The 16,889-nt window shown below is 37.5% G+C and overlaps 3 protein-coding genes across 5 annotated transcripts; 2 read left to right on the top strand and 1 right to left on the bottom strand.

Moving 5' to 3' along the window:
• Positions 1–89: 89 nt before the first annotated feature.
• LOC120258553 (protein FAR1-RELATED SEQUENCE 5-like) lies at positions 90–5,271 on the top strand. Of its 3 annotated transcripts, none has more exons than XM_039266012.1 (5): positions 90–263; positions 510–3,493; positions 4,142–4,252; positions 4,319–4,777; positions 4,889–5,271. In XM_039266012.1, the coding sequence occupies exon 2, from the start codon at positions 552–554 to the stop codon at positions 2,943–2,945; it is 2,394 nt and encodes a 797-aa protein (XP_039121946.1). In that variant the 5' UTR covers positions 90–263; positions 510–551; the 3' UTR covers positions 2,946–3,493; positions 4,142–4,252; positions 4,319–4,777; positions 4,889–5,271. The 3 variants fall into 3 exon arrangements, with proteins under 3 accessions (XP_039121946.1, XP_039121945.1, XP_039121944.1); XM_039266011.1 differs by having other exon boundaries at positions 510–3,779; XM_039266010.1 differs by having other exon boundaries at positions 510–4,252.
• Positions 5,272–8,772: 3,501 nt separating this feature from the next.
• On the top strand, positions 8,773–11,223 carry LOC120258332 (ABC transporter G family member 14-like). The gene is given in 5 exon segments (XM_039265708.1): positions 8,773–8,904; positions 9,019–9,826; positions 9,912–10,288; positions 10,375–10,800; positions 10,802–11,223. Coding segments are annotated over 5 exon segments (1,893 nt in total). The 5' UTR covers positions 8,773–8,847; the 3' UTR covers positions 11,027–11,223.
• Positions 11,224–11,381: 158 nt separating this feature from the next.
• Positions 11,382–16,632, bottom strand: LOC120258333 (RNA polymerase sigma factor sigB). The gene is given in 8 exon segments (XM_039265709.1): positions 11,382–11,875; positions 11,973–12,173; positions 12,755–12,895; positions 13,037–13,267; positions 14,066–14,554; positions 14,556–14,669; positions 15,389–15,555; positions 16,361–16,632. Coding segments are annotated over 8 exon segments (1,710 nt in total). The 5' UTR covers positions 16,446–16,632; the 3' UTR covers positions 11,382–11,593.
• Positions 16,633–16,889: the final 257 nt, after the last annotated feature.

Raw genomic sequence — 16,889 nt, 5'->3', positions numbered from 1 at the left:
TGAAAACGAACGAATTGGATGCGAGCCAAGATAATGGACGGCTGAGATTTGATATCCCCATCCGAAGATGAGAGATGGATGGAGGAGTCCCAGTTAAGCTAGGGCTCAGCCGCGAGGTAGCTGATATCAATTCCCAAACGCGCGATCGATTCCGGTGTTCCTCCGATCCACCATAGCTTAGGCCGGACCAACGCCTTCTCGAGAAGAGATCGTGAGAGATATAGCCCTTTCTTCTTCTTTGAATTCAGAAACGAAGCTGAAAGGTAGCATTTATTGTCCCTGGCTTCTCAATTTCGATTTTTCTTTGTGTAATTTAAAGTGGTTGGTTGAAAAGTTGGAGTTTTTGCTCGATTTCATTTTGTTTATCTATGAATTGTGTGTTTGTGTTCTTTTGTTGTTATTGTTGTTGTTGTTTTGGGTATGTGTGAAAATTTGATGGTTGAATTGGTTTTGGATGAAAAAGATGTGGTTTTGAATTGTTAATGGTTTTTATGACTGGATTATTGCAGGAGAGTTGAAAAGTGGTAATTTTGGAGTAGAAGTTGTAATCCATGGAGAGTTCGTCGAGTGAAGATGAAGGATCAACGAGAGATAACAATGTGGACCTTAATGATGACAACATGGAGCAGCATATGGGGTTGGAGGTTAGCAGTCATTTGGCAGAAGAAGGTGGCCTTTTTGTGCCCCATCAGCAGAATGCTGAAAATCCTGAACCATTTGTAGGCATGGAGTTTGAATCGGAGGAGTCGGCCAAGTCCTTCTATATGGCATATGCCAGTCGTGTGGGGTTTTCAGTGCGTATCAGTAAGTCTCGTCGGTCTAGGAATGATGAATCTATCATTATGCGACGTTTTGTGTGTTCCAAAGAGGGCTTCCATATGAAAAAAGGAAACTTTGATGATGGCAAGAAGAAGAGAAAGCGGGCAACCATAAGGGAAGGTTGTAATGCGATGATTGAGGTGATTCAAAAGTATTATGGCAGGTGGGTTGTCTCTAAGCTTGTTAAAGACCATAACCATCTGGTGGAGGCTCCGAGTAGGGTGCGGTATATTGCACCTGAGGAATATGCCGGCATCGAACCATTTCTTGGCATGGAGTTTCATTCACATGAAGCAGCTCAGACATTCTATTATGCATATGCCAGTCGTGTTGGTTTTGATGTCCGTATTAGGCTCTCTCGCCGTTCTACGCGTGATGATTCTTTTGTTATGCGGCGGTTTGTATGTACAAAGGAGGGTTTTACTCCATTTGAGGAAAGTTATGATGAGAACAAGAAAAAGAGATCTCGAACACCCACAAGAGAGGGTTGCAAAGCAATGTTTGAAGTAATTAAAAAGGACTATGACAAATGGGTTGTTTCTAAGCTTGTCACAGAGCATACTCATGATCTGGCTGTTGCTCCAAGCAAAGTCCATTACATCCAATCTCAGAGTGAAGTGGTTGTTCTTGCAAAAAGTGGAACTGTTAATCGTGATAAGTCAGCTACCCCAGCTAATTTAAAGCCCCAGCTTGTTGAACCAGTCACCGGATTTAGTAATCCACCTCCAAATGATCAAGACCTCAGGACTGATACAAAAGAGGTGCGCCAATATGCTTTCGGAGTAGAAGAGTCTCAGGGTCTTTTGGAGTATTTCAAGAGGATGCAAAGTGAAAACCCGACATTCTCTTATGCATTTCAACTGGACAAAAATAACTGCCTTTTGAATATATTCTGGGCGGATGCAAAAGCTAAAATGGCTTATTATTGTTTTGGCGACGTTGTTACCCTTGACATGTCATACAGAAGGAACAAAAACATGATACCGTTTGCCATGTTCACTGGTGTAAACCATCATCTGCAGTCTGTCATTTTTGGATGTGCCTTGATGACTGATGAGACTGAGGCATCATATGTTTGGCTGTTTGAGAACTGGCTTCTGGCTATGTGTGGGGGGAGACCTCCAGTTTCACTTATTACTGACCAACAGGAGGCTATAGGAGCAGCCATTGCAAAGATGTTCCCTGAGACCCGTCACTGCATTTGCAAGAGGCATATTCTAAATAAATGCAAGGAAAAGCTCTCCAACCTATATGCAGTGCATGCCACCTTTGAAGAAGAATTCGAAAAATGTGTCGATAATTCTGAAACAGTTGAAATATTTGAAGCAAGTTGGAAGTCTATCCTTGATAAGTATGACATGGGAGAGAACTCATGGTTGCAGTTCTTATATAGCCTGCGGCAAAAATGGGTGCCGGTGTACCTTAAGGATACTTTTACGGCTGAAATCTCAGTTGTTCACAGGCCAGAAAGCTTGAACAAGTTCTTTGAGAAATACTTTAATTCAAAGACAAACTTACTTGTCTTTATCTCTCTGTTTGAACAAGCAATGGCAGGTTGGTATGAAAGGGAAGCTTTAGAAGATCTGGCTACACAATATACAAGACCACTCCTGAAGACCCCATCAAACATGTTAAAACAAGTTGCGGAAATCTACACAAGGACAATATTTGATATATTTCAGGAGGAATTTGTTGAATCTTTGGGTTACTATGTTGATAAAATTGAGGATGCTATGGTTAGCAAATATAGAGTTACAAGAGATGAAGATGCGCATGCACCATGCACTGTCAGCTATGATTTCTCTGAAAAGCGAACAAGTTGCAGTTGTTGCAAGTTTGAGACATCTGGCATTTTATGTAGGCATATATTGAGAGTCTTCTTAACCGTTGATGTGCGTGTTCTTCCAGAATATTATATCTTGAAACGCTGGACAAGAGATGCCAAGAGTGGTTTTGTATTAGACGAATCTGTGAGATACAATGAGCTTTGTCGTGATGCCATGAAATATGCAAGGGAGGGGTCAACATCTGGAGAAATTTATAATGTTGCAAAGGAAGCACTGCAAATGGCTTTTGCTGAGGTTATGGCTGCAAAGAAAGATATCATCAACCGATGTCCAATTTAACATTGATGATATTATTCAAAACATAAAAAAAGTAGATACAGTCAAATTAGTGTTTGTTAAATTGGATATTGTTGGGTTCATTTTTTTAGATGACTTAACAAAATGCTCATATATCCTTTTAGGGTCTTTCTTCTACTTGTTTTATTATGGAATTAAAATGCAGAATACCCCTATTCCAGCAATTACATCATATTTATCTATATTTCTTTCAGAAAAAAAATATATATATATATATATATATCTTTAATGAGAGCTTCTATTCTGATCAAGCTGTAGTTTCTGTAAAATTGTGATAGTTAGATGAGCACAATTTAATTTTCATGATTTTCCTGACAATTTTCTTTTCCTCCAAAAGCTGGCGGTGTAGATGAGAATTGCCACAAGGGGGATATGGATGTTGATAAAGCCAGGATTTTTGCATAAAAGTTGTATATTGTGCCATTCCTTTTTTGGTTTGAAAGGATGCTGGTTTCATCAAAGCAACTAAATTGACAACTATAGTCATTGCTGCCTTTGCTTCCTTTCCATTATATTGGGCTTTACCACATGTATATCGTTTGTGCACTTGAGAGATCTTTTGTTCAGATCTATCTTGCATATCCCTTTCATGTTCTCTCTTTTCTTATGATGCAATGATAATGCCTCTTGAATATCTTGCCTGCAGCAGTGTTGAATATCTGTTACGCAATTTTTTTGAGTCTCTTCTCAGTTCTCACTCTGATTTGTTTGTCTATTCAATGTATGACTAGAGGATTTATATGGGTTGTCTGGTTTATCCTGACAGGAAATGCAATATGAACAATGACATGCTTATGATATGGTTCATCGAAACTGGTTAGGTTTTGTTTTTAGTGATAGTGTGCTGTTGACTTCATACCACTCATGTCATCCCTCAACAGTTAATGATATCTTCCATTTTATTTTTCCACTTGCTTCTTTGCAGTCTTGTTATTATATGGATTATTATCTCACTATTATAAACCATCGCAACTTGTTGAATTCTGGTGGTGTAGATTTCTGCCCCACCCTTGGTTTTTCAATGCTTTCATTTCTTTGCAAATTCAAACTAGCTTCATCTATTGTTTTTTTGGAAAAGTTATTGAATTGTTTGCTTTACTCTTTTCAATTACTAGTGAGCATCCGGAAAATAAGACATACTACCCTGTGTAATGACTAGCTGTTTAAACGCTCAACAGGTTGCAAGCACGCACTCAGACACAAACATACTTGGCTGACGAGAAAATTATGTAAGCATGCTACTTGAACTGAAGGCCCTCATTGGCAAGTTTGGTGAATCAGACATGAAGGTAACCACTCTTAAAAAGATATATATTTTTTTATTTATATTTGTTATATAACAGGGAATTTTTCAGGATGGCCAGTGGCCACAACACTGAGCAGGAGTGTGCAGGAGCTCTCACTTAAGAGGAGGGGACTAAGACTGTTCAAACATGGTACCAAAAGCAATATTAACCAAACGTGTCTCTGCAAAAAACTACACATCCAAAGATGAGGTGTCGAATCAGATTACCTCAGACAAGACCATTACAATGCAATAATAGTTGAATCATGACCAAGAGGAGAAGATTGTGATCATAGGAAAGGGAAAGAGTCCTATTGAGATGTTCTTGTGGAAGTGGAAGGACTGATTGAGCACAAACAACTCAGCTCAAAGTCAAGACAAAAATGATGAGAGCAACACCTTCAAGGGAAGAGATAAGATAGTCTCCATCTTCTTCCACTAATTCAAGTGCCTCATGCTCTTCACATCTCCATGGAATCTTAGAACTACTCCATCACCACTTCATCCTACTCATGTTCCAAATGCCTGAGTATGTTTTAAGTAAAACCAACTTTCTCTATATATTATTTACTTTTAGATAGAGATAATAGATTTGATTTAGCTCTCTTGTGATTTGTTTGTTTGTTTGTTTGTTTAACAGCAATGTCCACATCTCTTCCCACTGAAGGGGAGGAGGACTGGTGGAGATGGATGAAGTGATAAAAGGGGCCACATCAGATGCAATTAGTGGCCATGAGACACTCATCAGAGCTCCAACAAAAGGCAATGCTCCCCCACTCTTTGTGCAAATTGAGATAAAGTTTAGCTTAAAGATGAAACATATCAACATAAATAACTGGCCTGAAAGCTAAGATGTGTTTGTTTAATCATCTCATCATGTTCTCCTGGGTTACAAACCAGCATCAAGTGTCAACAAGAGATTGCATGATGAGTGATGAGATGGGATTAATGGTGACCAAGGGAGAGGAGCTACACCAACCTGACTTGTACTTTTTTTCATTTCAACAACAACAACAACAACAACAAAAAAAGAAAAGAAAAGAAAAAGAGAACAAAAAAGAAGAAGAACAAGGATCACAATCTAGCAAGGAAAAAAAAAGCAAGTGGGTTTTGCCATGGCCCATGTCATTCCACTCAGTTCCATTAAGTGAGTAGTTAGTCTTTTGCAACATCCTTAATTTAAATATACACATACTTCTTGATCATTGAGTAGTTAGCCCTTTTGCAACATCCTTAATTTAAATATTTGTTTAGGGGTTCAATCATTAGTGACTTCCAATTAGGTTTTTGCTTAATTTAACAGCCAAGTGGAATCACCTTTTGTTAAATGTTTTTGCTGGAAGAGATGATGGTGGGATGACATTTATAATTAGGTTGCCTCCAACTGAGCTAAAGGCTAATTAATTCTCTTATCTCACCAACTGAAATTGGAATCTCTAGAGCCTGGTGCATGTTGATTGTTTTTTTGTTAACTTGTGATGCTAATTAACCCCACATAACTAGTAATTACTGCTTTAATTATTTCTGCTACCAAATTGTTTCTTGGGCTCCACATAGCATGCAAATCCCTTTTCTCTAAAATGCATATATATTTGCTATTATTACATCAGTGTGTAGTTCTTACTTTTAGACATATGTATTAAGTACAGAGAGATGTGAAATTATTGTTATTGTATTTTTCCCTTTGTGTCAGAAGATCTACAGAATCCTTATTCCTGCTTACTTTCAAGATTTCAACTGAAAAGAAAAGGCCAGCTTTGGAACTAATCATGCAAACAATATGTTCTTTCTCTCTCTCTCTCTCTCTTTATCTGGGAAGCCAAGAAGCTTAAAAAAAAGAAGATAAGTCTGACAAAGTTAGTGAAAGATGCATGGATCACCCCTTCAAACAGAACCAAAGCATTTCCTCTATATTTTTATGCATAAACTCCTAAACCTTTTTAAGAATTTTTTTGTTTGTTTTGTTTTGCACAAAACAAGACTCAGTGATTACTTTGTAATTGTATATAATTCTGAAATATTTGCCCACGTACCTTTTCTCTCTTATTTATTTATTTTATTTATTAATTTTTTATTTAATTATGGAGTATTTGGTTTTATAGGAAAAACTAGGGTGAAACATTCAAAGATTTTGAGTTTAAAACTCGTTGAAACATTAGTAGTAATAATATGTCATCATTTGTGGGTCCGTATTTATTGTCCAAATTTTCGGTATATGCGTATGTTCTTGATATATATAATGTTTGTCATTTATATATATATATATAAACCACAGGTAGGGATTCCAATTCTGAATCTTTGAATAGAGTAGGGAGGAGAATGGAAAACCATGAATACCATATGGTATCATATTGTAGGTATTATCTCATTCTCTTGTTTTCAAATGGTTTGATTTTTTATTCTTTACACATGATTAAATTGTTATTTTAAACTTTTTGACAAACCTTATGAAGAATTTATGCTAAAAAAAAAAGAAAAAAAAACCTCTTTTTTGTTTTGTAAAGTTTTATTGTCGGCAGGAAGACTTCTACAAATACTGCGAAGAAATTCTAGAATTTTCTACAAATACAGCAGATATCTGTTAAAGTTTCTGAAACCCTAAACCTTAAAAGAAAGAAAATAAATAAATAAATAAATAAATAAAAAGAAAAAGAAAAAACAGGCATTGGAGTAAGACCAACAGAATCTTGCTGGCAAGTTAGAAATAGTGGTTCATGTCTCGAGGGAAGCTTGTGATTATATTTAATAGTAGCTAAGACTAACGAAATGATACGAAAAGATATCATCCTGTTTTCTTTAAAGTAAGACTCTGTTTTTGTGCTTGATGCTCTTCTTTATATAAATATAAATATAGATATAGATATAGATATAGATATAATGTTATCTTACTACTATTGAAATCATATGATGAACAGAAGAAGCTAAAGTTTGGAAACGGAAATTGTTTTCTTTTTTTGAGAATCAATTGACTTGAGAGAATTAATATAAGAACAGAGGACTTTATTTATTTATTTTATTTTATTTCGTTTTTATTTATATTTATATTTTTTTTAGTCCTCTCTTTGTTCCCTTCCTAGCTTTCTCTTTCTCCTTTTCCCTGTTCAGAGAACAGAGAAAGAACAAGAACAAATATATGCTTTCTCTTTAACTCTGAGATTTGATTTTCTTTGCTTCTTTCATTGATATTATTCTCTCCCCTTTTTGCGCTTGACCTCCTTTGCTAACATTCACGTAACAAATCAAATCAAAATAATTTAGTTGATGATGATAAAAAGACATTCATATGCTTTGTATGTTTTCTCCAAGTTCCTTTTCTTCTTCTTCTTTTTCTTTTAACATATATTCTCCTATGAATTCTTGATATTGCTCCTTTGCCCATATCTTGGTTTAGCTAATCATGCTTTAAATCCAACTATTTTTGCCATTCATAGTTTATAAATATTTATTTATTTATATTGACAAAAACAATCACCACTTTAAAAAGAATAAAGTACTATAGAGATGTATTAATTACAGTAATTTAATGACCATATATAGATAAATATGTAATTTAAAAAAAAAATTGTTTTTTCAGAAGTTTCACTTATAAACAATAAAATTTTATAATATATTGTACATAAACAGTAATAATAAACATGTAATACGTGAGCAGATTTGAAGCCCTCGTTTTTTTTCCGTATTTTACTGTGAGTTATTACTTGATTATTATGAATAGTTTTTTGTTATAAATATTTATTTATCAACTAGTTTATACATAATTTAATAAGTTTTTAAAAAGATCAATAAAAGGGTATAAATGACATTTCATTTCACACGCTCCCTCTGGGTTTAGGGGGTTCGTAAACTGTAGAGAGTGGGTGCATATGGAATAAAAAAAAAGGACCTATTTCTTTCTCTAATTAATAAAAGATGATAGCATGTGGGAGACGTTCACCACCTTGACTTAAATTACTTAATTAAGAAGTTTATCATGATTTAAGAGAGATATAATAAACTCCCTAAGTCTTCGTAGCATCCTGGGACAGTTTAGCCTCACCGACCCACATGGCACTTAACCCATAAGACACAACTAAATAACACTAAATCCCCCATTTTTTTATTATTATTAAAACTTTAACCAAATAATTCACTCACTGTGTTACAGCATTATTTTTCACCAAAACCAGTTAACGTGGCAATAAAAAAAAAGAAAAAAAAAGATGAGCACAATCATTTCAGCACCAGAAAAAAACCCCCAAAAACAGAAGAAAAAAACCACAACTTGAATATTTTAGTATACATTTGCTAATAATGATAATAATGATAAAGATAAAACATCACTGAATCTTCAATGACAGATGAAAAAGAAAGAGCACAAGAAAAGGTATTTAACCAGTGTAATTAATATGTTGGTAAATCTTTACATGAGTGCTAAGAGAGCAAGAGTTAAGGGCCACCACCCACTTAATTGTACAAAAAAAAAGAAAGAAAGAAAAAGATAGACATACTGATGATACTAGTCATTCTCATCTATATCTATATATACTTGTTCCCATCTCTCATTTCTCTCCACATCCACCAAACAAAGACTACATCCAAAAGCCACTTCTCTTCTCCCCCATGTCTCACATGAAGCCAGACTCTAACTCTCCTCTCTCCTTTCCTCTCACTCTCAAGGTAGTATACATTTATTTCCCACTTCTCCTTCTCCTCTCTCTCTCTCTCTCTTTTGATGTATATATGTATGTATGTATGTATGCATGGTTAATGAATGGTGAACTTGGTTGACAGTTTGAGGAGGTGGTATACAAGGTGAGAGTTGGGGAAGAAGGGTGGCTGAGTAGTTGCTATGGAGGTGGGCAAAAGAACGTGAATGAGAAAAGTATACTTAATGGGATAAGTGGGGTGGTGTCACCTGGGGAGATGCTGGCTATGCTTGGGCCTTCAGGGAGTGGTAAGACCACTCTACTTACAGCTCTTGGTGGTAGGCTAACTGGCAAACTTTCAGGCAAGATCACGTACAATGGCCAGCCATTTTCCGGCAGTGTTAAGCGCAGGACTGGATTTGTCACACAACATGATGTTCTCTACCCACATCTTACAGTCACTGAAACACTTGTTTTCACTGCATTGCTTCGCTTGCCTGGTTCTTTGACTAAGGCTGAGAAAGTGAGTCAAGCGAGGAGTGTTATGGAGCAGCTGGGGCTGGACCGGGTGGCACAGAGCATGATCGGTGGGCCGTTGTTCCGTGGGTTGTCCGGCGGGGAACGTAAGCGGGTCAGCATTGGATTGGAGATGCTGGTGAACCCAAGTTTGCTTCTTGTTGATGAACCAACCTCTGGTTTGGACTCAACAACGGCCTTGCGCATTATGAGAATTCTCCGGGGGCTTGCTGTGGACGGTGGCCGGACTGTGGTTGTCACCATTCACCAACCGTCTAACCGGATATACAACATGTTTGACAAGCTTGTGGTGCTTTCTGAAGGAAGTCCTATATATTATGGTCAGGGTTCTTTAGTTCTTGACTACTTTTCATCCATTGGTTTTTCTTTCCCTGTCTCTGTCAACCCTGCTGAATTACTGCTTGATCTTGCTAATGGTAAGTATGTGTGTGTCTATATAATTAAGCAATTTAGTATTGAGTGTGCATTGTCAATATCTTCATTGTTGAAGAATCATGGCAGGTATTCCACCGGACTCGGAACAACCAGTCGAGAATGGCGTTGAGCTCGAATGCCGGAAATCAGTGAAAGAGAAGCTCATCTCTGCTTATAATAAGAACATATCAAACAAATTGAAAGAAGAGCTCTTATCCATAAATGACAACAGGAACAACAGCAATAGTAGTGTTTTGAGTAATGCAGAGAAGAAGAAGAAGAAGAGGAGAAAGGAAGAATGGTGCACAAATTGGTGGGAACAATTCACTGTGCTACTGAGAAGAGGGCTGAAGGAGAGAAGATATGATTCATTCAACAATCTTAGGATATTCCAGGTTATCAGTGTGGCCTCTCTTGGTGGCCTCCTCTGGTGGCACACCCCTCAATCCCACATCCAAGACAGGGTATGTAATTCAGTATCATGACATTACACTACTCATATAAGTAACAAGCCTCTTATATAACCAACTAGTTTTCACTTTCTCTGCAGGTATCTCTTCTCTTCTTCTTCTCTGTGTTCTGGGGCTTCTACCCACTCTACAATGCCGTATTCACCTTCCCACAAGAACGTTCCATGCTCATCAAAGAGCGGTCCTCGGGCATGTACCGTCTTTCATCATACTTCCTTGCCCGCACGGCTGGAGACCTCCCGATGGAGCTCGGTCTTCCCACGGCATTTGTCGTGATCATCTACTGGATGGGTGGCCTTAAGGCCGATCCTGCCACCTTTGTCCTCTCGCTCATCGTTGTCCTGTACTCTGTGCTTGTCGCACAGAGCCTTGGCTTGGCTGTTGGTGCAATTCTCATGGATGTCAAACAGGCCACCACACTCGCCTCTGTCACCACCCTCATTTTCCTCGTGGCCGGTGGCTACTATGTTCAACAAATACCATCATTCATTGTGTGGCTCAAGTACTTTGAGCTACAGCTACTACTGCTACAAGCTCCTTCTCAATGTCCAGTTTGATGAAAATGATCGCTACCAATGCCCGGATGGGACCACTTGCAGGGTGGCAGATTACCCAGCGATCAAGTCTGTGGGGTTCACCGATGTTTGGATGGATGTCGGCATCATGGCTCTCATGCTGGTCGGATATCGACTCATCGCCTACTTGGCTCTGCGCAGATTGAGTCCAAGGTAGATAGCATGTAGCGGGAAAATGGCGATATCAACTGTTTCAGTGATCGAGATGAAACTAGAAATAGATAATGGGACATTACAAGTGCCCGGAAACAATTAGCTTTGGCTGCTTGCAGATGAATGAATCCTGCATACCTCCTCCTGCGTTCACAATCAAATTCCTGTATAAATACAGAGATATCGTCAAAATGAGAATTACTAGCATAGACTCTTTTAACAAATTTTACTATTGAGATTTTACCTGATATTGACTGCACTTTTCCACAGCAAAGATGCATGGCCGCAAATTAAGAATGTATGATTATGCAATCAACCAATGACTGTTATTCAGGCAATAAATAATCAAGAAAGGAACATAAATCAATGTTTAAAGAGGAGGCTCATCATTGACTCCTGCAACTTTTCACTTGTTGAAAGAATTTCAATCCGCTGCACAAACAGATTTTACAGGTCCCCAGTAGGAGCATATAGCACAGCAGAAATAGATTAACTGCAAAGGAACAAATTGGAAAGAAGAGAGAAAAGCCTTGCATATTCCTACGGCTCCAAATTTCATATTAGATGGATGTCATGATACTACGTATTGCTTCAGATGCTTAATTCTCTTCTTATTCTTCAGCTTTCGGAAAGCGCAGGATTCAATTTGCCTCACTCTTTCCCTGCTAATACCCATCAATTCTCCAATTTCTTGTAATGTTTTCATTCTTCCATCTTCCAGGCCAAATCTCCATCTAATTACTTGTTTTTCCCTCGGGTTTAAACTATTGAGCACTTTATTCAGATCCTGCTTCATGAATTCCTTCATTAATATTTCTTCCGATGACTCAGCATCAGGATCTGCGATCACTTCCTGCAAGAAAGGACGATGTCAGGAAACTTCAATAAGAATGGCAAGAAAGAAGAAGTTTTAAATCCTCTGGAAAACCACAATACAAGAGAGGACAGACCGAAAGTTTTAGATTCTGGTTAAACCCGACTTTCTGGTCTAGGGACCTTGGTGCTTTAGGAGTTAGCATCACTGCTGTGAGTCTCTTCATTGACAAACCTGTTGCTTGCACAATTTCTTGAGTGTCGGGATATCTTCCATTTTCACTATAGAGTTGCTTTTTAGCTTCTTTTACTCGGTAGGTAGCCTCAACCATATGAAACTGTTCAGTTTGAAAAGCATCAACATCAGAAAGATTTTCAGTGTTTAGATAATGATCTCAATATAATGCATGTTTTCTAGCTTTTAATGTAAGTTTTCTAGCTGATTCATAAATAAAAATATAAGATATTTCAGATTTCTTTAGGCCCACAAGAAAGTTAAATCTGGAAACCTGGTTGTTGTATGAAAAAGAACAAGCATCAGAGACAAATGTGAGCGAAAAAGAGGAACGGTGTTATGATAAAGAAGCACTTAATAAAAGTGATTAGAGACTGCTGTCATATACATTCACATTAGACTATACAATTCTGGCCTGTTTCACACGACATTGTATCATGAGAAATAAAGTTGTACCAAGAAATTTATCAATATATTCAAAAAAGCATACTTAGAACTTCAGAAGCTACTAGGAAGTTTAAGGAACCAGTTTAACAGCACCAATTACTATGACTATTTTCTTTTCTTTTGAGTTCCATTCTTTAAGCAAATATCATCATAACTAATTCTCAAATAATAACAAGATATAGTATATAGTTTTTTGGGTAGTTTAATTATATAGTGTATAGCCAATTAATTACTTACAGGTAAACGGATTGTCCTAGACTGGTCTGAGAGAGACTTGCGAACCGCTTGCTTGATCCACCAATGTGCATAGGTTGAAAACTTGAACCCTTTCGATGCATCGAATTTTTCAGCTCCTTTTACAAGGCCTCGACATCCTTCCTGTCAACAAGATTAAAGATATGTATGAGAGCAATGGAAGTAAAAGTGGTAACTGTGTATGTTCTCTTTTTCTCTTTCTCCTTTTCTCAGGAAAAGAAATAAACAAACAGCAGAAATTCAACTGGTAGCATATCGTTGTACCTGAACAAGATCTTGCAGGTTCATCCCAGCACCCTGATAATTTTTAGCAATAGAAATAACCAGTCTTATGTTGCTTTTGATCATCTTATCCTTGCAAACAGCACCATAGCTTAAGCGCTTTCTCAGTGTCCTTTGGTCTATTCCAGCTGCTGCTGCCCATTGAGCGAAAGTGGGTTGTCCACCATTGCGTTCAACAAGCTCCTCATGAAGATTTTCTAGTTTCAACAGCTCCTGCATCACATGCATCATCATCCATCTCCCTGTGAAAGGGCTAAAATAGTGGGCGCAGGATGCTTAGATTAAGAGGTTCTTGACACTTGCAATTACATCAGATTTTCATCTTACAACCAAGATTTGGGAACTTCCCGTCTAGGAAAATATGCGCTTGCATGAAACCAAAACTGATGGATGTATGATAATATCTAAATTAAAAAAATATATATATAAATACAAGCAACAAAAGAAGTGCATGCGCAAGATGGAATGCCATAAGATTCTAAATACATGATGTTTGAACCAGGTAGTGCAAAGTTAAAAATGAGTGACCACAAGGAACATTTAGAAGCAAGAGCAAAATGATTGTTTGATGCAAATTGAACAAATATTACCTAGCCCCAATGCAACTCAAAAGCTTAAGTTAATAGGATTAAAACCCAGACTTATATGATGTGGGACTATCACCCTAATACACCCTCTGATAACAAGTTCAAGGGATATAAACTTCTGTATTTGGGGTTGCATGTTCAGTTTGCATCTAGCATAGTAGCAATGCTAGGTTGTCTAGTTTATTTGAGAATAAGACTGGAATAGGCATATAAATTACATTTATTATCCAACGACAATCATGATACAGTTATCTCCAATGTAATCTTCTACCACAAATTCTAGCCAAAAATGTAAGCGATAACAAGTTCAAGAGCCAGGGAAAATAACCACGAAGGGAATCATGCAACTCAAACATGGGATGGCAAGTCCTCTGAGGCAGTAAAATGCCCTTGATAATATTTATGACAAAGAACAAAGGCTCACCTGAATTGCTTTTGACAACTCTAGCTCTTCATTAGCTGTGAGAAGCCTTGAAATGCTTGTTGTCCCCCTCAAATAACGTAATGGATCAGTATAATCAACATCCTGGACAGGAGGGCGTTTCCTACGACTAGAGGAGCCCGACTTCATGGAAAGAACAGTAGCAGTAGCCCTTGTTGTCGCTCTTGCTCTTCTAGCTCTTCTCTCAGATTGACGCCCAGATCTCACAGCTATTTTCTCAGGAAAATCCAGAGGATTATCTTCAAGTTTGGTTTGAGTTAAATCAGAGAGATCTGACTTCGTCATAACTTGAGTGCTAAGATCTTCATTTGATTCTTCTTCAAATGTAGGAGAGTGATCAACTTTGGCTGCCTCCTCTAGTTCACTCAGTTTGACCATCTCACGCAGAAGAAGGTTTGACTCAGCTGGAAGACCCTGAGTCTTTTCTAATGTGACTACTACGTTAGTACCGATGATCTGAGCAGCATCTTTTTGCAACTTCAAGTGCTGCTCTCGCAAGAGCAACTGCTTCAGCTGCAGCTGCTGCTATTACCGCCTCCTCATCTTTGAGCAGCTTCTCTGTGGCCAGTGTTGCATCAGAAGTCCTCTGAATGAACAAATAAAGGAGGGGAATACTTATGAATTTAATTTATGCTAAGAAGTTCGATCTCTTAATTGAAGCAAATCGTCATATAAGAAAGTGCCCAAACTCTGGTGACCGAGATATTATTAAATCATGCCGTGAGACACAAACAATAACCAAAAAATATATCATCTCACAACAAATGTTCTCCTCATTCAAATCAACATCTTTAAAGTTCTATGACTACATTAGATATTCATTTCTTCAAAGAAGGGATGAATAAAAATAATTAAGAACTTCAATAAAATTATTACACACTTGGAATGACAGTTCCTGAGTTTGGAAGTTCGTCTCTGGCTGGAATATGGTTTGTCAAATGAAGTGAAAAAAAACATATTGGCTACTAAAAATTTTTGACAAATTTGACAAAAACTAATAGAAGTACTTTTCAAGATCTGTCTGATGTCAAATCATATCTTTATGTAGTTGAAGCCAACAAGTACACTAAATCACAAAAAACTGACTAAACAATCTTGTAATTTGAGGTTCACACAAATGGGAAGATAGAAAATGTATGACAATTGGTGCTTGTCAAACCAGTTTTTACTGATGTAAAATATTGAAGAGCAATCAACAATTAAAGCATAGGTTATAACTCCATTTTGTCTTCTATGATCTGTAATCAGCGATCTAGATAAAGCATCTCTACAAGTCCACTTACATACAAGGAAAATAAATATGACCTTTGGTGGTGGACCAATAGCCCCAACATAAGTCAAGGGTCTCACAGCAGTAAGTGAGGTCGAATGAGTTTCCAGTGAAGGAATTTGGAGCTTGTCAACATCAACCACAGCAGTCATTGAGGATAATATGCAATTCTTGCGAACACAAACATGGTCCTTCGATTTCACTGCATGAATACAAAATCCAAATAAATAGCGAGTATTGGCAAATCAAAATCTGACAAACTACACACATTGCCAAACACATTAACAAAGGTGCCGCTTAAGTGTCTTTACAAACAACGTCATAGTTTGCTTTGACAAGAAGGTCATTAAATTGAACTGAATTGAGGAAAGTAACAATGATGGTCATGATGACTATAATTTTGGGGCAAATTCCAATCAACCCATATATATATATATATATATATATCAAAAGACATTTCCCAAATCATGCTGAGTTGGGCATGTACTTAAAACAAAAAAGACGAGGAATACATCACAAAACAATAAAAGACAAAGGCAGCATTTTAAGGAGCCTGGACGTAAAGAACTAAAGCAAGAATATGTTTCTTATGCAGCCAATGAATTAAAAAAGTGTGGCATTTGGCCATTGTCACCACCAGCTAAAAAAAAAAAGACAGTGAGTGATTCCAGATTGGTAAACCTTGAACAAAACCATATGGACAGAATCGACAAGAACTAATATTCCAAAACAGCAATCTTTAACAAAATTTCCCTTTTTTTTGCCAGGCAATTCTCAACCAGATGTCTAGAGGCAAATGCCAAAAATCAGGTGCCAATGGGGAATCAATTTTAGTTAGTAGGCAAACACATTGTTTTGAGAGCGAAAATCCAGACACAACATGTGAGAATTCCACTTCTCCTAATCTTGGCCTATGAATGACGAAACTTAGATTCTATTAATATGAAAGCCAAAGATAGCCAGGCAACCATGAAAGAGAAGGAGATAACCAAGAGGAGAAAGGATACCGAAATGAAGGGAGGAGATGTGGCATAGCCTGAGATGGGAGTCGGTGGCTGGAGGACACTTGAGCTGCGGCGCCAGGCATGCCATCCAGCGTGCGCTTCTTGTGTTTGCTGTTTTGCCCCAAGGAGGAGAGGGCGTGCGCGCACCGGATGAGCGGTGTTGTGCCTGTGGATAAGGAGACGTGGAGAGAGAGAGAGAGGAACAGGGGCCTGGAACCGCAGAGGTGAAGACTGCAGCGAGCTGGGTTTGTGGCCTTGTGGGCTTCTTGCTGTGGGTGTGGCCACACCAGCTTCATTGGGTCAAACATTTCTATAAATAATAAATTGATAAGAGAGTTTTCTCTAAATAAATAAATAAATAATATTTTTATTTTATTTTTATGAAAATTAATGTCTTACTATATATATGTGTGAGGTTTGAAGTGTTTATAATTTTTTTTTAAAGATAAATTTATTGCTAATGACGTCTTGGTATATTGGCATTAGACAAATTTAAATCTCAAGTCACGTAGAGCAAGCGTACATATATGTT

Source organism: Dioscorea cayenensis, chromosome 4 (assembly GCF_009730915.1).
Source record: "Dioscorea cayenensis subsp. rotundata cultivar TDr96_F1 chromosome 4, TDr96_F1_v2_PseudoChromosome.rev07_lg8_w22 25.fasta, whole genome shotgun sequence".
Classification (NCBI taxonomy): domain Eukaryota; kingdom Viridiplantae; phylum Streptophyta; class Magnoliopsida; order Dioscoreales; family Dioscoreaceae; genus Dioscorea; species Dioscorea cayenensis.
This window is presented reverse-complemented; position numbering and strand designations above follow the sequence as displayed.

Excerpts from the sequence above, each read along its gene's own strand:
- LOC120258553 (XM_039266012.1), top strand. The coding sequence starts at position 552 with ATGGAGAGTTCGTCGAGTGAAGATGAAGGATCAACGAGAGATAACAAT.